Source organism: Phodopus roborovskii, unplaced genomic scaffold (genome assembly GCF_943737965.1).
Source record: "Phodopus roborovskii unplaced genomic scaffold, PHOROB, whole genome shotgun sequence".
Lineage (NCBI taxonomy): Eukaryota > Metazoa > Chordata > Mammalia > Rodentia > Cricetidae > Phodopus > Phodopus roborovskii.
The window spans coordinates 12,912,530-12,937,538 of NW_026125295.1; the positions used below are offsets into that span (position 1 = coordinate 12,912,530).

The 25,009-nt window shown below is 55.8% G+C and overlaps 1 protein-coding gene across 4 annotated transcripts; it reads right to left on the reverse strand.

Moving 5' to 3' along the window:
* Positions 1 to 636: 636 nt before the first annotated feature.
* Plxnb1 (plexin B1) lies at positions 637 to 24,575 on the reverse strand. Of its 4 annotated transcripts, none has more exons than XM_051203767.1 (38): positions 24,479 to 24,575; positions 20,087 to 20,139; positions 18,198 to 19,310; positions 17,322 to 17,504; positions 16,790 to 16,918; positions 16,566 to 16,666; positions 16,168 to 16,300; positions 15,741 to 15,897; positions 15,358 to 15,466; positions 15,169 to 15,277; positions 14,113 to 14,760; positions 13,813 to 13,935; positions 13,516 to 13,638; positions 13,061 to 13,154; positions 12,801 to 12,973; positions 12,494 to 12,645; positions 11,143 to 11,248; positions 10,820 to 10,956; positions 10,397 to 10,573; positions 10,088 to 10,223; positions 9,644 to 9,886; positions 8,976 to 9,152; positions 8,751 to 8,899; positions 7,873 to 7,973; positions 7,569 to 7,786; positions 7,302 to 7,480; positions 7,145 to 7,211; positions 6,829 to 6,975; positions 6,011 to 6,179; positions 5,636 to 5,739; positions 5,476 to 5,560; positions 5,119 to 5,291; positions 4,830 to 4,990; positions 4,595 to 4,742; positions 4,378 to 4,442; positions 4,180 to 4,255; positions 3,205 to 3,279; positions 637 to 2,586 (listed from the first exon to the last, which is right to left on the reverse strand). In XM_051203767.1, the coding sequence occupies exons 3-38, from the start codon at positions 19,302 to 19,304 to the stop codon at positions 2,482 to 2,484; spliced, it is 6,339 nt and encodes a 2,112-aa protein (XP_051059724.1). In that variant the 5' UTR covers positions 19,305 to 19,310; positions 20,087 to 20,139; positions 24,479 to 24,575; the 3' UTR covers positions 637 to 2,481. The 4 variants fall into 4 exon arrangements, with proteins under 4 accessions (XP_051059724.1, XP_051059742.1, XP_051059716.1 ...); XM_051203785.1 differs by lacking the exon at positions 24,479 to 24,575 and adding an exon at positions 24,227 to 24,349; XM_051203759.1 differs by lacking the exon at positions 24,479 to 24,575 and adding an exon at positions 23,724 to 23,936.
* Between the last annotated feature and the right edge of the window lie 434 nt (positions 24,576 to 25,009).

Genomic DNA, 25,009 nt, shown 5'->3' on the forward strand with positions numbered 1-25,009 from the left:
ATGTGTTCTCCCACAGGAGTGTGATGACACACACACTCATAGGCATTATTGCACAAGAGGAAAGACCAGGTCGGTCTACACTATGGCCCAGCACAGTCCAGACTTGGGGTTATCAGTCAGCAGTCTCCTAGAGTGCTTCTGCTCCTTCCCAAGGCTCAAGTGACCTCCAAAGTGACCCTGGTGCTAATCAGCACAGTAGATGTGACACCCAGAAGCCCCATTCTTCTAGAAGAATTAATACAAATATATAATGTGCTGGCTGTGGTAACGCACACCTTTAGTTCCAGCACTCAGGAGGCAGAGTCTGACTTTGAATTCAAGGCCAAGCCGATCTACACAGCAAGTTCCAGACCAGCCAAGGAGAAACAGTGAAGCCCTGTCTTAAGGAATACACATATTCATCTGGACAATTATTCCAGTATTTAAATTGGTAGGGAAAATGAGAAACAAAGGGCCTTTGTTTGTGGGAGACAAGGAGGGCACCCCTTTGCAAACTTGGGGAGAAAAGGGAAAAAGTCAAAGTACATTATAAACATTCTATAACTGAAGCTGGCCGAGACCCAGGGGAGCCACCACCACACTCTGCTGGCTCTGGCATTGCCATTCTTAGCCATGGTGTTTGAGTGAAGACTCAGCTCTTATGTGGTAAGGTTTTTATTTTCATGACATCCTCTATCACAATGTTCCGTGAGGGTGAGACATGAGTGACTCAGTGCACGTTCAGTGCCCGCCCTTCCCGCGAGCGCTTGCCCAAGCGTGCAGGTACTTGAAAGCCTTGCTCCCCAGGAACCTGCACCTCCTCACAAGACTCCCAAAGACCGCGGAAGCCCAAGCCTGGGGCAGAGGTGCAGCTCTGTCGCTCCCTCTCTGCCTGTCTGAAGTCTAGCCAAGACCTCATTCCCTTGTCAGCCTTGTTCCTAGACTCAACCCCATGGTTAGCCATGGGGGAGGCAGAAACACTGAGTGAGGATAAAATCTGGACTAAGGCAGCTATGATTAGTACTGAGGTTCACATGCTCCCAAGTGAGGGCCTGACTGCTGACCCCATCTGCGACTGTGGCTCCTCACATCTGGCAGGCATGGGCAGACAGGATGTTAGAGATGACAGAAATAGCAGCTGTGATTACCCCTGGAATGAAAACCAACATGGCTCCTGCTATCTATCCTGAGGACAAGGACTTTAGGGATGAAAAGAAAGGACTCTTCCTGGAACCCTATCAGCCCATCTCTTCAAACCCTCAGGGAAGGCCCCACAGGTGGCTGGATCACGGGTGGTATACAATAGCAAGGCCCAGGGGGAGCGCTCTGAGGACGACACTGAGGCCCTCACCTAGAAAGGCCTAGTGTGTCCTCAACCTCCAGCACTACTGACCCAGCTGGCCACGGACATCTCCGTACAGTGGCCTTGAAGCTCATCTACAGCTTCAAACAGGGAAATACCAGCTACGGGGCCACCACACAGGCAGGTGGTTGGCTGTGAGCCCTGCCTTAAGTACCCTGACAAGGACAGCAACATGGAAGTCAGGTCTAGAAACAGGGCCATGGACCAGGACCCTTGAGACCCACAGTGCCTGCAGTCACCTTTAATGATGCCACGCTTTCCCAATTCCTTAGAAAATGTATGGAACATGAAGTTAGCACAACCTGCAACCAAGGGGGACCCCTTGGAGATGGAGAACCTGCCCTCCTCACCAGGGCCCAGATCTCCCTGAGCCCTATATGCTCCTTTCCAGGAAGCTGACCCCACCGAGGAGCCAGCGAGAAACTGCCTGCCTGCAGTGTAGGGCCTTTCAGAGAGGTCAGGAGACCCTTCAGTGTGACTGTGCCCATGTCCCCCAACCACTGCCAGTTAGCGGAAGGGCCAGTGCGTCCATCTCAGACTCCACACCATGTGTTCCCCTTGAGTGAAGAGCTGCAGCATCCGTGGGCCAGTGCTGTCCTTCCCCACCAGCCACCTGAAGACAGGGTGGGCCTGAGGCACCGTGCCTGCTCAGGCAGCAGCAGCCCAGAAAGCCCCCCCCCCTCAATTGGCAACCGGGAACAAGGGCAGAGGAAGCTAAACTGAGGTCGAGGATGGATGGATGAAGAGGACAGGAAGTGGGAGGGCGTTCTTCCTTCCTCTGATTTCTGATAGGACACAGGCCAGTGCTTAACAACAGTACAGTCTCCCCAGGGGCCTTACCAGACATTCTCTGGAAACCCTAAGTCCTCAGTTTCCTGCAGGCTGGCGTCACCCAGCAAGTATGTCACAGAGTCACCATTCTTGGGGCAGGCCTGGTACTACCAACTGAGCCAGCAGGTCCCATGCCTACAAGGTGGGCCCAAGTGGGCCGAGGCCGAAGCCAGCGGGAGTTTGGGAGCCACCTTTCATTAAACTCCGCTTCTCAGTCACTACAGGCATCTACGAGGGTGGCCTCTCCTTGCGATCCCAGGGCTGCCCAGGGGGTGCTGAGACAACAGCCGGCCAGGACTCCCTGGTCCCTATAGATCTGTGACCTTATTTTCCACAGCAGCAGCAATCTGCTGGAGCCGGTACCCGAGCTGCATCTTCTGAGCAGTGCCATCCTCCTCCAGGGCAGTGATGATCTGCAAGGCAGAAGCAACAGAATCAGGTAAGATGTCCCCGGCCCCCACGAGTGCTGCGGATGGACTTCGGCAGGCCTACGGGCGATAGCACAGTCAGCGTGAAGCACGAGAAACCCAGTGAATCACCTCCCTTACTGTCAGGGAGAAAACAGAACAAGGTCATCACAGCGTGCTTTGGTTTTTGAGACAGGGTCTCAGTATGGCCTTACTCCCATGCTGAGCATACATACAGTCATGCATGTACCGCCACACAGATGTTAGAGAGTAGGCGCTTAGGGAATGGCATACTTTACTCATTCCCCAACATTCTCTCCTTGCCCAGCTCATCTCGGGTAGAAGCCAGCTTTACACATACATGGCCTTCTCACAAGGTCTGCCAAAGCCATCCCCACGGCCCTGCCTGCCTGCCTGCCCGGCCCTGCCTGCCAATGGCATCTCATGATTCTATGTGCCAAGACCAGGAGGATATGGTATGGGAGGAAGGAGGCTGTGGGCCATGATACAGGTTCCTCTCAACAGTGACAGGGACATCGCTGGTGCCACATGAATGTGGTGATTCTAAGCACTCACAGAATGACTAACAGATGCTCAGAACAACAGGGCCCAGGGTGTGCTCACCTGGTCATAGTACTTGTTGATATACTTGTAGAGTTCGTGCAGAGCCACACGTGCCCCAAGGTCGCCAGAGTAGTTCTAGGAAAGAGGGCAAATACAAGGTGAGAGTAAGGGAAGCTGGGGGAAGAGGCCCAGGACCCCAGAGAAGGATGAGAGTACAGAAGGGACCTGAGAAAGAATGGGTCCTGTTGTAGCAAGCAGGGACCCAAGGCACAGCGCGACTACAGCTCAGGCAGGCTAAGGTCAAGAATCCGTGGAGGAAGAAACCCCAGGACGAGTTTCAGCAGGACTGGACTTTCCACGGGAGCCCCGCCTGCCTTTCCCAGGCAAGGCTATATTGCTAGATATCCCTCCCGTTCACTCCAAGCGGCTGGCTGGGAACGCAGCATCATTTTGCTCTGCTCTTTCTCAAATGTTTCCTGAGGCCAAGGCCTTACTGGGACAGCAGACCCTCAGCCTCCTTCTCTGGACAGTAATGCTGACGTAGCCTAAGTAACTCATGGAGCTCTTAGAGGGATCAAATGCAGAAGTACACCCTCATGAAGGGCTTGACACAGCTGTACCCCAAAGCAGAGCTGCTATTGGTAGTGTGGGTATCCTTGTAACCACTTGAGGAACACTGTCCATCGTTCCTAAAGTTCTCGTGTGTATGCGGACAGTGCCACATGGTAGCAGAACAGTGACAGCACAGGCAGGTAGACTGAAAAGGCCTAGAGCTGAATTCTATCCACTCAGCAGACCCTAACAAGGGCCGCAACGGTACAAGCACCTGGCTAGATCAGATTAGATGACAGCTATCAAAATGAGATCCCTGCTCACTCACTCTGAGATGCTAGGAGGCCTGGCCTTTTTGAGTAACATTGACATTAGAATACTCTGCCCATATGGTGACAGTGTGTGTCCTTTCCCAGCCTGATCAGGGGTATAGAAGTGACAGGGGCTTCTCTACAGTCAAGACACACGAAGGGGAGGCCTTACCCGGGACAGCTCTGCTAGGACTGAGTTCATCTCTTGGTCACTGGCCGGGACAGTCTGTCTGATGTCTGTATAGTACCTGCCAGGGAGAGCAGATGCTAAAAAAAAAAAAAAAAAAAACCACTTCCTTGGCCTCATCAGGGCCCACCGAGGGCCTCAGCTGCACGCATACCCCCATGTCTCCGTCTCCCCAGTCAGTACCTTTCTACCATCTGTTTGTAACGGGGAATATCTCGAGCATACAGAAGCTTGTTGATGGGGGAGTCCTGGACACCGGCAGAGAGGGCAGAGAGAAGGTCAAAGTTCAAGGTGATCAGCACCTGAGGTTCCCAGCATCCTCACAGTTTTACAACTAAAACGACCTACACTCCACTTTCCACACCCACACAGGCCACCTGGGTGATCCCAGCCTGCTCACCCTGCCCAGTTTGTGGTCGGCCAGGGTGCAGGCATCCATGAAGGTCTGTGCAATGACGAGGAGCACTGCCTCCATGTTGTCAGACGTCTGCACATCGAACACGAACTGTGGGTTTTTGATGATGTTAATCCAGAATCTCAGCGGCAGGCTGCAAATTGGGGAGAAAGGGCAAGTAACTATGCTGGGAGGGAGGCAGGGGGGCCCGACGTATGTCCTGAGCCTGTTCCTCCCATACCTGTTGGTCTTCCAGATGTGGATGGTATCCTGATCGGAGATGCCGTGCTGCTGAGCCTGTTCATCTAGCAAGTCAAAGAAGTACTTGACAGCCAGCGGCACGGGGCGGCTGGCGCCGAGAATCACCTGGAACAGGTCATCCACAAACTTCTGCAGTGTGCCCTGTGGGAAGAAACGGAATGAGAGCCCAGTGAGGAAGAGACCACAGCAGCAGCCACTCCCTTGTACAAGCCCCACATCATCCCATGTCCTCTGGGAAGCCATTCTTCCTAGTAACAACCCAGCCCCACCTTCATGGACAGCAGGCGTGTCAGGTAGATCTCAGGAATGGCCTTGGCTCGCTCACGCTCCCCACCCCGAAGGCTGCCCCTCCGAGGCCTGGGAGGTTCTGGCTCCTCACTTGGCTTTACCAGGTGCCAGGGCCGGATGCCCCCCTCATCTACGTCTTCCAGCATTGGCGTCCCTGTGCCAAGATGTAAGAGTTTAGGTGCCCCCCCCATGGTGCTCTCACCACTCAGGAGGAGGGATACCAGGCTGAGGCTCCTCTGAGGAGACACCCGTCATCCCTCAGCCTGAGAGACCTTCCCTGCTACCCACAACTAGGCAACACAAATGCAGAAAACCACGACGAGGAGGTAGGTACTCACGTTCTCCAGGGACGTAATCCTGGTTTTCCCTAAGCACATGCTTTGTAAGGCAGGGGACTAGGGCCACTGTTGCTCCATCTGGAACCTGCTAACCAGAGCTGGTGACCCTCCAGTCACTCTTAGCCCACCCTATCCAGCCTCCAGCTCCCAACCCTCCTACCTTGTAATGCTGCAGGGTATTGAGACGTCTCCACAGACCCTGGACCTCAGAAGTGACATCTTCATCAGAAAGGATGAGGTGGCCCGCCACTCCAGACCGCCATTCTGCAAGGACAAGGGAGGACTTGGCTCGAGGCTTGGAGGATTCTCTTCCGGCCTTGCAGCTCATCTCATCCTCGAATGGAGACATGGCCTCTCCTCCACCTGGAGGTAGCTGCACCCACCCTCTCCAGGTGAAAGTTCATCTGATAACATTCCAGAGCCAGCTTCTGTAGCAACTTCCAACATCCCACCTGCCCCCTTAAGACCAATCTTAGGCCAACTCAGGCCCAGCACTATCTCAGGGTCCTCAGGCCACCCTGTTCCTGACACTCACCAACATCCAAGGTGCGAGAGTCTGGCCGTTGGGCAAGAGGCACTCCCTTATAAAGCTGGTCGAGCATCTTCTCCTTGGCTTGGGAGATGGTGTCACAGTCCAGGACCTTCACAGCTATACCCTGGGCCTCTCCTGCGCCAGGCCCCACAGCCAGAAGAGCATTCAAGGTCTACACAAGAAATGCAAGTAATTTCAGGAGTGGTTCTGCATGCAGGATGACCAAGACATAGGTCAAGGGCAGGGACAACCCATGAAATGGCTGCAGCCTCTGAGCCCAGCCCAGTACCAAGCAGCTGTAACTCTTCACCTGTCTGCCTCCACCCTTGATGCAAATGAGCACGGGGTGAATGGGAGAACCCCCAAGGGAGCACATAACCCTCCTTCATGTCTGAGGCAGCCTGATGGGGAAGCTGTTTGGAGGAGTCTAGCTAGGCAGGACCTCCCTTGTGTGTGACAGGGAAGCTCCAGGCAGGCTAGCCTGCCAAGTGGCTACTGACTTAAGGGACCAGACTGCATCCCTGGTGAGATGGCAAGAAAGATACTCTGACTGGGGCCAGAGCTGTGCTTCCCTCCTAAGCCAGGGACCCTCTGAGACCCCCATCTCAATCCTACCATGCTAGGGCTGTAGCTCCGTGCTGGACGGGGGCTTGCTAGTATGTGGGAGGTCATGTGTTCCTACCACAATAAATGAATAAACAGCCTCACCAGCAGGTAACCAGAGGTCAGATAAGCTCTATATCCGGGTACACACCCCAGAAGCCAGTGGAAACTGTCGGTGTAAGCAGACATATGTACACCTGCCCAGAGCACACCCTCACCAGGGGACGGTACTCCACATCCTCTCTGAGCAGGCGGTTGTCGTTCAGGGTATATTTGGCTTTGCCAGTCACACTGTCCACGGGCCCCTTGTCCACTTGATGCTTAATCCCTCGAAAGAGCATGTATAGAGGCTCTCCTACAGAGTCCTGTGAAAGTGTGGGCAGTCAGGTCCTCTGGCAAAAGGCAAAAGTACACAGGGCATGATGGATGAAAGCTTGCCTCGGGCATTAGTGGGCAAGTGACATGGATGGCTGGAGACTTAGTGTTCTAAAGGGCCGACCCTCCCCAGTGAAGAGACATTGGCCCCTCCCTCACCCTCACAAAGGTGTAGAGGCAGATGGACATCCAGTTGGTGAGCAGCTTCTCCACCACAGTCTCTGTCCTGAGATGGCAGCAAAGGGAAGGCCAGGTCAGCAGGGGACTCCAGGGCTACTCCTTGCTCTGGTTGTCCTACATTCTGACAGCCACATACCTGCGCAGCATCAGCTTGGGGTTCTTGGCCACATATTGGGCCACCAGGTCACTAAGTAGAGTACGGAGGATGTCAGTGAAGTATTCAAGCTTCCCGTGAAGTGCCACAGTGAGCAGAGATGCCACATAGGCACGGTCCCGAGCAGAGAAGGTTCGCTGACTCTCCAGCGTGTGGATGAACTAAGGTCAGGGAGAGGGGAAGAGTGAGGGGTGCGTTCGGAAACAGGAGGAGGTAAGAAGGGATGGGGAGACCTGGCTGGGAGTGTACCTTGGTGAGGAAAAGCTTGCTGTTAAGCAGGTTGGAGAGCTGGCCCAGGCCCTGTTCCACAGTGGGTCGCCTGCTGTCAGGCACGCCGAGGTCCCTGTGCAAGGGTGACTCCCGGTACCCAGGGAAGAAGACCCTCTCTGCATACACCTTGTAGTCAAGGAAGGGGATGCCGCTGCCAAGGAGGTCACTGGTGAGGTCGGTCATCTCGGTCATGAGGTCTGTTGAGCAGAGGAATGTGAGTGGATCCCATGTGACCACAGCAGCCTCGCCAGAGCCCGGGGGCGGCTCCTACCGTCAGCCTCACCTGTAAACTCCTTCTTACAGCGGTCCCGAACACTGCTCTCCAGATTCTCCAACTGGATCTGCACTTTCTTATAGTCCCTCAGGGCCTGCTTGCTCTTCCTCCTACTCAGCACCGAGGGCAGAGGGGAAAGGCCAGCCCTTGCTGGGCTCGTTTTGGCTCAGGCCTGCCTAACTACTCCAAACCAACCTCAGTTAACCTGACCCAAAACAATTTGTGTCCCATTCCCATCAAAGCACATCTACCCTTTATTCACTCGTGTCCCCAGTGAACTCCGACTAAGCCATATAGGGGTCACAAGCTATCTTTATGAACTCAGGTATAATCAATGGTTTACACATTGTCCATGGCTGTTCTTATGCCCAAGGGCAGAACGGAGGATTGTGGGACACCATTGGGTCTATTGCACCCATTCCCAGAGGTTAAGAGCACTGGCCGCTTTAGAAGACCCAGGTTCAATTCCCAGCACTCACATGGCAGCTCACACCTGTCTGTAACTCCAGTTTCAGGGAATGAGACACCCTCACATAGATACACATGCAGGCAAAACACCAATGCCCATAATTTTTTTGTGTGTGTGCACCACCACCACAGCCAGTAAAAAAATAAATACTATAAAAAAAAAAAAAAAAAAAAAAAAAAAAAAGTTGGGCAGTGGTGGTGCACAACTTTAATCCAGCACCTAGCATCCAGCACTCAGGAGGCAAAAAGCAGGTGGATTTCTGGGAGTTTGGGGCTAGCCTGGTCTACAGAGCAAGTTCCAGGGCAACACAGAGAAACCCTGTCTCGAAAAACCAAAACAATTTTACAGAGCCCTGCTCTAGTCTGTACCTTCTCTGTCCAGCATCATCTCCCTACCTGGCATAATTGGCTACACGCACCTGTATATGAGAACAATGATGATGACAGCCAGGGCCAGGAGAGATGTGCCTACTCCCAAACCCACTTGGGCCGCCACAGGAAAAGCCACAGGGCTCTCGCCATCATACTGTACGTGGCCCAGGGAGAAGAGTAGGTTGCCCATCCGTACCTGTGTGGGAAGCTACCTGTGAGTCTGGGCCCCAGATACCGTGATGGCCAACCTTGCCCAGGTTCTGCCCACTGACCGTGAACTCAGGCAAAGCATCTGGTGCCTCCTGGAGGGCATGGTGCTGTGGCAGGGGCTGCTCCACAGGCGGCTCACAGTACAGGTGGTGTCGGGTCAGTGTCTTCACCACGCAGGGGCCATCTCCTATCATGGCCACCACCTCCTCCTTAGACATGGCAAGGTCGAGATTCTCCCCCTGGAACAGTGGGCCACTGATCTGTTAGAGCACTTGACACCTGAAGCCTACCTTCCCAAATGGACAGGGATGGCCCAGAGGCCTGTGTCCCTTGCAGGCGGAGCCCATGGTCAGACTGCTCGCCTTAACCTCCTCTGTGCTTCCAACCTTTCTTCTCATGGCTGAAACCTGGACAGCCTCAGTTAACTAACTCTTGAGTTACCTTTGCCTAGATGATGACGGATTACCTGACTGTCCAAGTGCCCACACGCTACTCAGCGTATGTGTCACAACAAACATCTAGTGTCACCATTGCAAGCCCAGTTACCTAATGTGCACCATACTAACCCAACCACTGATTTACTACTTAACCAAACAGCCTCAGATCCCTGCCAGGACCCAGGATAGCACCTATGCTGTACCAACCCCCTTTAGGACCTGCTCTTTCAACCCTGACCTCTCCAGCATACACATACTGTCCTCCTATGAAAGAGCCCAAGAAAGTGCATTACCTCCACAGAGAACACACTCCCTGGCTTGTGCCGGAATGGTGTGGTGGGATCCTCGGGGTTGAGAGAATGCAAAGTAGGGTCAGCTTCATAGGAGAAGGGTATGGCGCTCAGTGTAGCAAAGTCAAAGACCACATTGTCCAGGATAAACTCCACCTGGACCCAAGGGTCCTCTGGTGGGCTGGGGAGGGCAGGTGTGCGGCACACGATAAGATGGGAGGAATTCACAAGACAAGGCTCCTCAATCTGTAGAGGAAGAGGAGAGCAGTTCCATGGAGGAACCTCAGGAGATGTGCAGGTGAGCAAAGGTGGAAAGCATCTCCTTTGGTACCAACGACCTCATGGCTGCCCACAGGTTGTATACAGGGGAGGGGAGAGACGGGCAGCATGCTGTAAGCAGGGGAGGGTCATGGACATGCTATGTGATGATGCTCCAGACCAACATACTTTCTCAGGGACCACAGGATGCCTCTGTCCAAGCTCCTGGCCAGGCTGTAGCATTCTTGGGACCATAGTCACTCGGATTCTTGGCATCTGTACCACATCCAGATTCTGGCCACGGACCCGTATCTCACGTCCTCCACTGAAACACAGCCACTCATGACTTACAAACCAGGACCTAAAGCATAGCCAGTTCTAGCCAGCTCAGGCCAAACTCCATGACCCCTTCTGTCAACAGTAAGGGGTTCACACTCCCACTCCCAGGACCCCATCTCCCCCACCATGAGGACAACTACACACACACTTTGGCCTCACCTGAAGAAGCTCTTGGTGGGGCCCACAGAGGTGACATTGGGGTCCGATGTATACTTGAATTGGCCATGCTGCAGCTTCCGCTCAGTAGTCCCAAACCAGACAGCCACTGGAAGCTCAGCAGGCACGGGATAAGGGCTGGTCTCACAGCACAGCCGCTCAGACTGCTGCTCCCGCAGCCTGGGGTTGGGGTAGAAGAGAGGTCAGATCCAGGACTCAGTGACCAGCTCAAATCTTGGCTCATTTTGCTTCCTCACCAACTGCAGTCTCCATCACATAACCCTGAAGTTGTACTTCTCCCACAGGCCCAGCTTTTGTGGGGATGCCAGAACTTTCTCCCGGGGCAGACTTGACCTATTCCACACTGGCTTGTCCAATCACCTCCCCAGAGTGCATGGATTTTACAGAACAAGAAACAACCCTTACAAGTGACAAGGCTGGTCACCAACCACCACACGGATGTCCTCTAGCAGCCCTGTCAGGAGCTTAGAACCATGAATCGTGAGGCGGGTGCCTCCGGCTCTGGGGCCTCGGTCTGGGAAGATGGAGTGTACTTTTGGATCCTGTGGGAGGAGGAAGGGGAGAGACAAAGTCAGGTCAAAATAAGAGGCCAGGGGCACCTCAGACAAACAGGGCAGCCTCAGCTTGGGGCGTGTTATGAAGGCAAAGCCAAATGTGCTGAGACACACAGAGAGTGGCAGCTGGGGGGGGAGGGGGGGACGGGGACACGGGACTTAGCCATCAGGCACCTGGTAGGCAAAGTTGAACTCTGAGACACTGCGCCCTCTTCCAGGCACCTCCACTGCCACAGCGCCAGTCACTTCCTCCCGGGTGGTCCCAGTGACGCACACAAGACTGAGGGCACAAGACAGGCAAGGGATAGCACAGATGTCCCTCAAAGTGACCTGGCAGACCCTCTTCCTGCCACTGCCAGGTGATCTGTCATACCCATCCCCCATAAGACGGGTCAGCATCCCTCTAGCTTTGGAGGGAAGTCCCTACGGCACACTAGCACGCTTTGGCATCAGAGAAGTCACAGTCCTGGTTCAGTCATTCAGGTACAACCTCCAATGCGGAGGAGCATATCTCTCTGATGTGACAAGTGTTTACAAAGGAGCCCTGGAGAGCTGAGCGAATAAGAGGCCTCACCAGCCACCCCAAGCCCCCACCATCTTTGCGTGGTCAGCAACCACTTGCAAAGTGATGGAAATTTGATTTAATCTTGAACAAAAAGTTCCTGAAAGCCTCTAGTCAGGACTGAGGGCAGACGTGAGCTGTCGAAGAATGCTGGTTCTTGGCCAGAAAACAGAAGCCTGGGGCATATTAACTTCCAGAATGTTAAGCCTACAGTGGCTAACATTGTCACGGTCAACACAAACACTAACAAAACAGAGCAAGTGGTATGAACTAGCTAGGGAGGCTCCAGCCAGAATGTATTTTACACTTCATAAATTACTTCATAAATCACCCAAGTCTTATGTTTCTAGAATTATTAATAGTCAAGAGGCACTGGGGGCTCTTAGTTACCTAACATTTGGAGGGAAAGTGCATGCCCCTATAAAGTGACCCCTTGTCTAAAATGCAAACCGTGGGAATCTACAACAGCTCTTCTAAGGGTGCAATCAAGAGGTCACCCTGATATTCTGCCAAGTTTGGGCCCTGCTGCTCATGGGTATCTCCTGGAGAACGTTCCATATTCCCTGTGGCATTCTAGAGGTGTGCCATGGGAGTCCCTCGCCAGAGCCCTGCCAGGGTAGGTCTTGCAGAAGTAAGTGCTGGGGAGGAGGCTGCTGAGGAATCTGCTACAGTTATATCCAAGGCCATTAAGAAAGCCAAGAAGTACATCTAAGCAGAGCCATCAGCAAGCTACAAGCAGTGACTTCTGCCCAACAGACTAGAATCCCCAAGCAGCCCAGGTGAGGGACCTGTAGCAGGTATACATAGGAAGCCAGGGTCCCAGGCCTCCGTGTAACCCAGCACTAAGACACGGACACCATAATTAAAGACAGGAGAAAGGAAAGCAGACAAACAGAGGAAGAAGGCCCTGGATAGGAAGCCATCTAGCCACATGCCCTCCCGTGTTGGGCCCAAACAGCTCACCTACTAGAGACCTCGTATTCCCCAGCATCGACAGCACAGGGCACTGCAGCCACTCTGACCATGCCCAGCACGTCCCGTACGTGCTGGCCCAGGTTGGAGCCCCTGATGGTGACACGGGTACCTCCGTCTATAGGTCCAGTCAGTGGTTCCACCTGCCAGGACAAGGGACACTCACTTCTACTTTCCTGTCAACCTCCATGGTCTGAGGCAGGCCCAGCTTCCTATTTTGAGTCCGTGCATCCATGACAGACAACCTCCCTTCCAAGACCAGCAGTAAGGGAGGGGACACGCCAGCATTACAACATACCGAGTGGATGAGAGGTGCAGGGCACTGAGTGGCCACTGTCTCAGCTTCATAGCAGGCTTCCCGGGCCACACAACGCGGGTGCTCCCCCTCACACCACACACAGCCGTACTGGGGCATGGCAGTCTGGCAGCGGCTGCAGTCCCCATGTCCCACGGAGCAGTCATACAGTACCACTAGAGACGGCAGGAGTGACTCGTGATGGGGAGGCCGAGCGGAGCCCCGATGCCGCTCGCCTGCCCTGTGGACCCTAGGCAGCTCACCATACAGCCCATCAGCACTGTCCACACGCAGGCCGCCCGCCCAACGCACGAACAGCCCCACTTGGAGTTCTGGCTGCAAAGCCTTGTAGCTGAACTGGAGAAACGGGAGTGAAGTCAGAGCCCAGAGTTTGGACCAGGCCTGGGGAGGGTGTGGCTCAGGAAAGGGCCAAAATGACTAGTTATGGGTGTAGCGTTGGAGGTCAGAACTGGAATTCAGGGATCCCAGGATGAAAGGGCAGGAGATCAGAAATGGAACTAGAATATAAACCCCTTGGGGTACCCTCAACTTAGAGGTCAGAGTGGGATGTGGGGACCCACGAGGCATATGGCACGGTGGGATGCCCATCTGTTTTCCGGCTTGGGCTGCAACAAGGACAACGTAACCAGCCGAGGTTAACAGCCAGCCTGTGGCCAGTACATCCATGTCCACCCCGGCTCCTGTCTGTGGCCCACACCTGGTGTTGCTGGCACTTGATGTGGCACCAGGTGTCTGGAGGTGGCGCACATTCAACCTGGGCCTCAACTGCAACCTCCAGGCCCTCCAGCTCCATCACACATTCGCTGTTCCTTGGGCCATCCTGGGGACAGAGGACAGAAGCTAGCCCCAGCAGGCTGCAGTGCAGGCCCTGCCCCGGTTGGGAGGGAAGGCTGGGGCTGCCGATACCCTCTTCTGTTTTATAAGGCTTGGGTAGAGTCGCTAGGTAGCCGAGCAGTCTGAAGGGGACGACGTTAGCCAAGACAGGCAGACACACCTGGAAGAGCCACAGGTTCCTGCCTCGAAGCTGGATTTCTCGCTCCACGTGGACCGGTATCAGCAAGGAGCCTTGAACATTCTCCACACAAGGGCAGGAGCTCACCCTCTGACTCATCTCTCCCTGTAGGCACCAATAGTGAGGCAGTCTGTGGCTCCCACCCTGCCCACCTCAGCCTTCTATCTCGCTTGACTCCAATGGCAGCCCTGTCCCTACCCTCCCAAAGCAGAATCACAGGGAGCGCAAACGGCTGCATCTTCCCATCCCCTCCCGAGGCCTCCTTCCTGGGCTGGACCTCACCAGCTCCCAGAGCCCGGGGGTGTCGTACTGGTAGTCGAGGCTGGACAGGAGGATGAGGGGGGCAGGAGAGCCCTCGCGCTCTGCTGAGTCTCCATCACCTGAGAGGAGTGTGGAAGTGGAGAAGGCGGGCGTGTCAACCCCCATCCACTCATCCGCCTCGGGCAGCTCGCCGCCTTCTTTCACGAGCCAATCCAGAATAGGCTTCATGGAGCCATTGGCCCCTGGGAAAGTGGTGACAGGAGCAGTGCCAGGGGGCTGGTCCAGAGCCCCCATGGAGGGCAGGGCCTCAGGGCCAGGCTCTGCAGGGGGCACTGTGCCTGCATCTGAGGGGAATGGGTAGGAGGCCGAGAGGTCCTCAGGTGTGGTCCCTGGTTCCAAGTCAGCAGGGGTAGGGACAGTGGTTCCAGGTGTGATAGGGAGGTCAGAAAGGAGGGGCTTCTCAGGGAGAGGTGACTCTGTGGAGGTAGGGGAAAGTATGGGGCCAGGACCCGCCCGCCTGGCCCCGGGTAGGACATCTGCAACTGTGGAGGGAGCCCTAGGCTCCACTGGGAAGGTGCTGGGAGCAGGGGGGACTGCGGCTGTGGGGACTGTGGGTGGGGACGGAGTGAGCACATCCCTTGCAGGAGGGACTAGGGAGAGGAGTGGGCTCTGAGGGGGAAGGCCAAGAAAGACAAGAAGGGCCACTCAGCAGGCAGGCGCAGGAGCAGGCGGCAAGGGTATGTTAAGAGGGAAGAAGACCGAGGAAAAGAGAAACAAAAACATCCCATTAATTCTCTAAAGTAGGAACACAGGGGGAAGGCTCCAGGGTGTCTATGCTGAGGTGGTGAGCCAAGGCCACACCTCTTGCCTATTAGCTTAAACGTCCTCTCCCAAAACAGATGGGATGGACAAGCAGCCATTCTCCAGGCGTCTGTCACACAAAATAGCTGGAATGCTTAGCACAGAGCTTCACCGGAGGCCGGCAGGCAGGCACACAGACCCCAGGCCATTAGAAACCTCACCCTGGGGAGCCTTAGCCCTACCCACCAACATGCCTCATCCGGGAGTCCCATTCACCTGTTGGCTTGCCACCATGGGCCCAGCACCACACGAGGCCTTGTGTGTGCACAGGTGCTGCCACACACACCAGTTACACCCCCAGCGGCTGCTCACACAGGCCCGGCACCTGCGTGCACACAGTACAGTCACGGAATGGAGGTCACTGTAAGGGAGCCCAGTGCCAGAGGCAGAAGGTAAGGAACTCACGGAGCAGATGGGAACAGCCCAGTAACTGCCATGCAGTCATAGAACGAGAGGGAAGTGTTGGCGATCACCACGGCACCAAACCTGAGCTCCACGTTCACGGAGATGTGGTCTGCAGCACGAAGGGAGAAAAGCCAGAAATGAAGAGCAGAGAACCCATACAGAATGAGGCCGACACCCAAACGGAGACAGGAGCGAGGGTCAGAGAACAAAGTCCACAGGACACAGCACGGACAGTGAGTGCGGGGTACCGGAGCCAGAAAGGCGACTCAGAGCACAACCAGGGCTATGTGTGGATTCACCTCTCATCCCAACAAAACCCCTTAAAGCAAAGTGGAAGCAGGGTGGGGCTCCCAGGTCCGGGGCTGGCCCCTTCTCTCACCCACCGGCTCCTCTGTGCAGCATCGGAGCCTCACTAGGGTCTGGGGAGGGGCACATCACACCAGAACCAGTCAGTAGAGCAGGACTCTGATGGTCTCCAAAGTAACAGAAATATGATTCCCCCGGCCAAAGAGACGGCAGGCCTGGCACCGACAAGGAAACCTACCAAGAAAGCCAAGGGCACACTTTGGGACCATTGGGTGGTAGACCAGGAACTCTCACTTAAGGGGCACCAAGTACAGACTGGCACTAGCATCCTGTAGCCGGCTCTTGAGCCCTCACAATCATCCTCTGATCTTGATTGTTACAGAGAAATCCAAGGTCCAAGAGAAGCGGCTGAGCAAGGCCATGTGGCATTTGATGCAATAATGTGAAAATCCAAGGTCTCTATCCAGTCTCCCCGTTGGAGCTCCGCCAACTCCGGTCATTTACCTCCCTCTTCTCCTCCCGACTGATATTGGCAGGGCTCACAGCCACCACTCGAAGACAGCCCAGTTCCGACTGGAAGCTCCACAGCCACTGCTCTGGCCCCTGGCCCCTGGAGCACTCTGACCGGCGAGTACATCTAAGAAGAAGCAACATGTTAACCAAGAAGTCACAAAGCAAATACATCTCTAGTCCCAAAGCCCTGGCCACAGCCCTCATGTCGGGTTGACAGCAGGCTCTTGTGTCTGCCACGGCGGGGACTGAAGCCCTGAGCAGGGGGATAAAGAGCAGGGGTGGAGCCATCCAGAGGTCAGAGGTTGAGAGTCGGTGGACAAGGGCCAAGAATCTTGTGTGCAACAGTTACAGAGGCGCAAGGCCAGGTCATGAGTTGGAGGAGCACTAACCTGCCCAGGAGCACACACCATCCACAGTAAGGGTCCCTGTGGGCAAGGCAAGAGTCACAGTCCAGACGCTCAGCACAAGGGGCCACAGGAACCTTCACAAGCTGTGACAGCAAAGAGGACCTGAGACTAGCAACCCCAAAACCAGTGGCTCACCCACATATCGACCCCGTACTGCCCAGAGACCCCTCCCGACAGCCACTCCCGGGCCTGTGTCCAGGACTCACGGTAGTCTGGGTCACTACATACAGATGCTCAAAGGTACCATCAAAGGTAAGGTCTCTGCTCACAGCAGACCCTGGCTGGATGCTCTGTTTAGAGTATGGGGCAACACTTCTTCCAGGGCCCAAGTAGACCTAAGATGAAAAACCACAAGGTCTGGCAGAGCCTAAAGCCACAAACTCAAGATCTTCCACCGCTCAGAACTAGAACAATTAATAAATACGAGTCTTCTCTTTGGGTAGGTGTGTATGTGTGTGTGTGTGTGGGGTGGGGGGAGTCTTTAATCTCAGCACTCTGGAGGTAGAGATAGGCAGACTTCTGTGAGTTTGAGAGCAGCGTGGTCTACATTGTGAGTTCCAGGCCAGACAGGTTATTACAAGCAGCCTTACGTAGGGTGAAATGTGTGTGTGGGGAGATTCATAGGTAAATACACCCAACCCGGGCAGGAGTAGCATAAACAGAGCTGGGACAGGGATGGAAGGCATGTGGTATATCACATGTCACACATTCCAACCTTAATACTTCCTAAAGACGTACCCTATGCAACTGTCCTTGACTGTCACCCAGGAAGGCAATGGTGTGTCCATCCTCCATGGTGACTGCCACAGCTGTTAGCTGAACCCCTGGCAGCTCCAGAATTGGTGTGGCTTCCAAAGGGACACAGCTGACCATGGGGCTGGGTGTGTGGTCTGAGCCACAGGGAAAGGCATCCGGGGTATCCTATAGGTAGCAAAAAGCGTCACTGAGACCCTGCCTGGGTGACCTCCCAGGTAACCTTCACCTAGGCCCCAATCTCTGCTAGGTCTCCCCGACAGTCCTGCCCTGGCAACACACTGGGCTCCTACACATCCATCCTTAGCCTTACCCCAGTGCGCTTCATCCTCCACGTCTCTGGTGCATCCTTTCCATCTCCATCCTAGCAGTGGCCCCCATCCTCTGTCATCCCTTTCCTAGAAGCTACGTCCTCCAGTTGCTATACTCAGTACCTGTTCCCAAGTCACCTCCTAAAGCTCGCCCAGCTTGGCTCCCCATTCCCAGCCCACTTGCCTGTGCCCTCGGCACCTCACTCACTCAGTGAGCAGTTCCTCCTCCTATCCTTCCTAGGCCACAGCCACAGTTTTTACCTCTTCTTGTGCTCCAGAACCTAAAACACGCAGGCTCATTCCAACACCTGAGCCAGACCCTCCAACCCAAACACCCTCTGTGCCAACTTGTACGGTCACTTCCTCCACACCCCGACTCAAGCCCATCACTGCACCGCTCCTTGTTGCCTGGCCGAGCCACTGCAGTAAGGCAGCCATCTTGCTCACTCAGGCCTAACAGGAAATGCCTAGCACCTGTACGAGAGCCTCCACCCGCTCCCTGCTCCTCAGCCTTCCTGGCAGGTGACCGGTGGCAAATGCCTTTACTCACCACTGGCAGCTGTGCACAGTCAGAAAGGACATCGTATGCAATGTCAGCCACCTTGGTCCCGTTCTCAGCAAGGCCTTCCCGGGTGTAACAGGCATCTCGAGTATAATTAGCAAGCTGGTCTACCTCATCCAGGGGGAAGGCACAGAGCACAGAGGTTCCAGATGCCCCAGTAGAAGCCGACAGGGGCCAGTCCACAGTGGGAGGAGCCACTGAGGAGAAGGCTGCGAAGAGCACTTCCCCACGGGCCACCTCCTTGGATGTGGCCACAGAGGCAGCCTGGATCCAACCATAGCGGCCACCCTGGCAGGCCAGGGGCAGTTCCACATACGAGTAGTAATGCTGGTCCTGAAGGCACACTCGGGACACATAGGCACGGAAAGCTCTGGAAGGGGCCTTCAGGTCTCGCCGCAGGAACAGGAAGTAGGCACTGGCCCCACGAACAAAGGCACTCACGAAGTGATGGCTGTACTCAGAGAGGCGGCCTACTGCCAGCTTGGCTGTCTCCTCATAAGAGAAGGCAGCTTGGGGGTCTAGTGGTCGCAGGGCCCGGGTTGTAATGGGAGGAATACCACCACTTACGCCCTTGCTGGTGTACCCCCGCCCCACAAACAGGAGGGGCTCCCCCAACAAGCCCTGGGCAACTAGCCCCACTGTGCTAACTGCAGGGTCATTTGCAGCCACATACTGGGTATCCCCAGGCCGCTCTGGCCGGAGCAGCAGCTGCCCGATCTGTCCCAGGCTCCGTAGCTCACAGATACCCTGGTGGACACTCCCACACACCACCAGTGCCTCTGGGCTCACCAGGAGCAGCTGGTTAGGGTTGTTAGTAGGTTGGGCTAGGGGACATTCATCAGGTATCACAGGTGGCAGACAATCTAGGCTGTCATTCACAGGGCCTGTGGACACCACGGCTTCCAGCTGCAACCCAGGGCTCAGCTGGAACAGGAAGTTGGTGGCCCCTACATAAAGGGTACCTGAGGTGGGGTCCCTTGCCAAGTGCTGTAGATGTGTGCCATTGGCAGTAAAAGCAGCTGGTAGAGGGGACTGTAGGGTGAGGACACACCCGGCCCAGAGCACCTGGAGAAGAACTGGGCCGAGGACAGGCATGGTCACCTGGCAGAGAGAAAGGCTGGATGAGGCTCACATGGCCAGGAGGGCACTCAGAAGTCACTGAAAAGGGATAGGGCTGTGGCACTGCCAAGATGTTCCTCCTAACCTGCGCTACTGAGAGAGTCCCAGGATTCACTAGGCTTAGGTGCCCAAGTGATGCCAGGACTGCACACGTACTGAGGCAGAAACAGAAGATATTGCCCTTGGAAAACCCAACACTACTCCTTCTCTGTAGAAACTACACTCTCAGGAGACCTGTACCTCCCCATACTCCACCCTAGCCCTTACCCGATCTCCTTATTTCTTCTAGACCCTGCTCTCTGATTCAAGGGATGAAGAGGTCTCTGAGGAGGAAAAGGGCCCCTCTATATGGGCGCTGGATTCCTGGTCAGGGGGAGCAGGGGTGATGAGGTCTTACAGACGACCAGCACGTCATAACAATGAAAGAATTGGATGCAGGAATGGGTGTGATGGCACACACCTTTGAGCCCACCACTTGGGAGCCAGAGGTAAGTGGATCTGTCAGCTCGAGACCAGCCTGGTCTATGCAGAGGGATCCAGACTGCCTCACAGAGACCACGTCTCAATACAACAACAAAATACATAAACGGAAAAGAAAGAATTCGGATGCAGAGCTCTTTGGGCCAGGGACTCAAAAGGGTGATAACCAGCAGGCTATGTTGGGATGGGTGAGGGCTGAAGGACAGGGCCCCACCTTGGGGAGCCCTGAGCTGCAGGGACAGCTACACTCTTCCCCATTAGGGTAAAGTCTGGCTCACCTGGCAGGGCTGGCTGGGTCAGGAGATAACAGCATGACCTGAGCAGGAGTCACCTAGCCAGTGGGGAAAGCAAAGTTTGAAACTGGGGGCTGGGCTACAGGCATGTGGGAGCCCTGGACTCTCCTCCCAGCCTGGCCCTCAGCCACCAAACACATTCCACAGAGGACGCCTCCTCAGAGCCCACACAGGGAGGGGGAGGGCAGCAGAGCCAGGCACCCGAGGGGCCTGGGAAAGGTCAACTAGAAAGGAACCCCACAGCCAGCTGGGCCCAGCCAGGCCCCCAGCACTGAGGTCCCTTCTCGGCATTTTTTACATCCGCCCTTGGCTTTAACTTTGCTTTGTCAGGGCACTCAGCTCTACACCACTCACACAAACTAGGGGCTACCCTAACCCAAACAGGTGTCAACACAGCAGCAGGTGCACACGCGCACACACAAAGGTATATGCATGCTACCTACCCTGAATGCATACATCTCCACAGGAGCACTTGCACATACAGACACATACAATGACAACGCATGCAGCCATGACCTATGCACACAGTAGACACACATGCAAACATTAAACATATCACACAGGGCACATGTATCTATATGTTCAGACACCACATGAAAACAGTCATATAAAACTCTGCCCCCTACAGACACTGCATGGACCTCCACCCGAGACAGACATACACACATCATCCACATTAGATACCCGCACAAACAGACTCACGCACACTTCCCTGGTTCCAGCACTAAGTCCTAGAAAGCTGTGGAAGGCAGGCCATCTCCTGGAATTTTCTCCCCCTGCAGGTTGTAGAGTCAGAACCCAGAGTGCAGTATGAGTGGCAGGCTGGGTATTCTGAGGTGATCGTGCCTGGCGGTGCCCTGGACCCGAGTCCAAACCTAGGACTCTCCAGACTTTGAGTGCCTGCTTTCCCACTTTGCAGGCCCCAGCTAGAGCTCCTACATCCTAGATCTAAGTAACTATGGCAACACTACCTTCCCCAAACTCCAATGGTCCTCAAGTGGGACCACAGTTTGGTTAAGTTGTGGGACGAACCGTTCTACACTGAGAAATACTCTCCCTTCCTTGCCTGTGCCCAGGCCACACTGCCCAGCCCCTCCCACCGCCTAGCTGCCAGGCTGTCTACGCAGAATGTTCCCAAAGTTCTCTTCCTTGAGCCTGGACTGGCCCATACTATCAGAGGCCTCAGCAGGGCACTATCATCAGCAGGGCCGGGCACAAGGCTAAGAGGAAGGCCCAGCAGCCTGGTGGGAGCAAGGACACTGTGGTCACAGCCCAGGGGGAGCAGGGGGCCATGGCCACAGGCTGGCTGGGCACTGCTCCCAAAATAGCTTGGGGGTTTCCATTTTTAGTGTGGAGAGAACAGGGCAGCTCTATGGAAGCGGGAACAAGGCTGCCTCTGTTTGCCACCCAAGGGGGTGGAGGGGAAGAGGCAGCAGAAAAAGTCTTGAACCCAGCCAGAAGCCCAGGGCTGTGGCAAGGCCAGGCGACTAAAGAGCCCCCCACCTTGTTTCCACGGGACAGAGAGACCAAATTTCCTCCCCTGGAAAGGCAGGAGCCAGTCCCCCTCACTGCTACGACCCAACCTTCCTACCACCTTGGGCCACAGATGTGCCTCGGGCACGGAGTTCCACAGTGAGACCAGCATTTGCTGTTTCGTTGGCTTGTAAATATTTGCTCAGAGCCTACTGCATGCCAAAGTTTCTCAGCCCTCAAGGGGCAGTGACCACACCACTCCCCAAACTGAAATTACGATTGCATTGAGGGGAACATACAGAGAAACGCGAGGGCTCTGAAAAGCTCAGCACACAGGTCAGAGGTTAACCCCCTCGAAGGAGCTAGTCAATAGGCCTACATACCATGGGCAGGGGGCAGGACAAAGGGTAGTGACATTTTTCTCCTCCACATTAATGCACAGATTTCACTTAAATTCAGCTACTGAGGCATCCCTAATCCCTCCGATCTCTGAGGACATCTCTGGATTTCCTTTAAACAAAAATGCAGTGCACACACTCCTCAAGCTTTTGGGGTACCCTAGGGCTGGGGAGATAAAGGCTCCCCACACACATGATCTTCTTCGTTCCCGCCTAGACTGCGGGCTTGTTCTACTCCCTGTCATCACAAGGACAGGTCTCTCAGCCTGGAATGCCCACTCCCTCTCTCTCCCATTACCTCCCACGCCCAGCCATCACCTCCCTGGGGAACCATCCCAGCCTTCCCAGGCTCCTGAGGAGGTGACCCTGTGTGGTAGATGAAATGGACACACCTAGCCACCAGCCAGACTTTCCTTGGGCTTGGAGCTTCAGATTTCCCGCTAGTGGGAGGGGAGGTAGGTAGGGCTGTTCTGAACAGTAAATGTGTTAAGAGTGGACCTTGCATGAGTGGGTCCCGAGGCCATTTTCTCCCATCGCATCCTCCCACTCTGGGCAAAGAGGAGTGTGCCCACTTTTAATTAGGAGGCCCCAGTAACCGGCAACCCCAATGCAGAGCAGAGCGGGTGTTCCCTCCGTCGTGAATGAGCCCCCATTTCACTGCCCAGGAGATCCAGCCAGTAGGGGTAAATATGCAGCTTATACACTGCTTCCCAAGCCTCTTGGTCTCTCAAAAGACAAGGAATCGGGACAGTTTTATTAATGATCAGACTAGAGCAGACTGAAAACGCTTATTTGGAGCTAAGCCTCACGTCCCTAACTTGCACTGCCAGTATCTCCTCCCTACTCCCCACATCTCAGGCTCTGTCCAGGCTCATAGCCAAAGTCTAACTCTGCCTGTGCCCAGGCCTGCCCTACAGGCCTCTTCGCAGCCCACACGCCCTGAAACCCTTCAGCGGGGCCCAGGCCTGCTTGCCTGACTTCTGCAAAGGACAAGCACCACCTGACCCCCTCCGGCAGCTGCTCTCACTAACCAAGAGGGCTCACTAATTCAGTCCATCTGCACCTGCACATGCACCTTGCCTGGGGGTTAACTGGCCTTCCCTTCCTGAGTCCCTGATCCAGTATCCACTTAAAAGGGAGGGAGCGTAACTCATTGACAGTGAAAAAGTGACCACCGCACACCTGCTTTCAAGATGCTGAGTGGGGCAGAGGGGAGTCATCATTTACCAGACAGACACCCGCGATAAATTAAGGCGCTCATCAAGCACCCGCTGGGTATGTCGGTATCAAGACAGAGTCCCAGAATTAGAAGGCTCGTGGTCCTCCTTTGTCAGTCAGCCTCAGCCCGAAGGGTCTGTTATCCTATGGGGAAAGCCTCCACTTCCCTGCTTCGTCTCATCCTCGGCCCTCCTCCCTCCCCCACGACGCGGGACAAAGACCCCACCGGTGGCCCAGGGAGGGCGGGGAAGGGGCCGGCCGGTCCCGGCGGCGGCGGTGGTGGCGGCAGCGAGGAGGGGGCGCGGAGGAGCAGCTCCACCTCCTCTGTCTCCCAATCGCGTTACAGGCGGTGCCGCCAGAGTTTGCCTTCGCGCGCACGAGTGTGGTCCCAACTCTCTGGACCGAAGCCTCCCACCACTGCACTCCGCTCGGGCTGCCCGTACCCGGCGGGACCGAGGCCTCGGGTCGTTCCACCTGGGTGCGCGCGGCTTTCGGCCCGGCCCCGCCTTCCCAGCCCAAGCCCCGCGACTCACCGCCCGACCTGCCTGCGGGATGCGCGCGGCGCGGCGTCCGCGGCGGGCAGCTCCGGGCTCGCTCGGGATCTGCGCGCGGCGACCTTCCCTCCCCCCGGAGGTGGGTCTGGCGGAGCCGCAGCTGTTACCCGGAGACCGAGGGGCGGAAAACTGCGCCCGCTGCCCGCCCCTCCCGCCGCGGCTCTGCCACCGCTGGGAACAAAGGAGACAAAGCCGCGTCGGCCGGCCCGAGCTCCGCTCCTTCCACCCCTCCCTCCCGTCGGGCCTCCCTCCCCCCGCGCGCCGCCCGGGTCAGGCCGGAAGCAGCCGGGAGAGCGGGGTGCGCTGCCCCAGCCCCCCGGGACCCCGCATTCCGGCCCCGCGGGACCCGAGTTTGTGAAGGGCCTGGGGGGGGGATCAGCCCCTCTCATTAAGTGGGGGCTGTTGCACCCCGGTGGTAGCCATGGCTACGCGGACGTGTAGCTCGGAGCGTGGGCGGTCCGCCCCGCCCAGCCGGGCCTCACCTGCGCGCCGCTCTGGACCAGCCGCTGGCCCCACTTCCCAAACGCAAGAGGCCGCGGCCATGGTTGCTTGCCTTACTCCCGGGTGTAGTGATACAGCACCGGAGCCTCATCCTGCCACAGTTCGATGGGACTCGTGCCCCTCACCTGCCCCACCATCTCCACCACCCCCAACGCGCCTCGCCCAGCCCCCGAGCGCCCTCTTTCCCTTCTAGTTCCTGGCCCTTGTGGCCATCTTCCCCCAACTTTCTTCACCTGAACTCCTAGGCGCCGGCTTTCTCCTCTTCTCACCTGGCCCTGCCCACCTTTCCTTCTCCCAGGACTCCGCAACACCCAACCTCTCCTTCCGGCCCCCGCCCCTGGCTGTTTGAGGAGAGCCCGGGCTTTGGACCCGAGTTTGCGCCATCACTAAGCCATGTAACCTGACACTCCTCCCCCACCTATTTGCTCACCCAAAAGTGGGGTTGATACCATCCATTGCTGGGCTGTGAAAGCGGGGAACACTGGCTGCGAGGTGCGTATGTGGCGTCTCATTTCCTTCCTGTCCTCCAAGGCCTAGACTATCCAAGGACTTCCTCCTTGGAAAACACCTGGGTCTTCCTGGGCAGGCACATTGCACTGTGCCTTATGTAGGGCTCTTCACACCCGGATTTGCCAATGGCAATCTTTGGGGCCAGGACCTGACCGATCCTGAGGGGCTTTTGGAAGGCTTTAGCTCAAGGCACAACATCCAGAAAGACAAAAATCTGCCATATATAGACGCTTCTTAGGTTAGAGAGCTCTCAG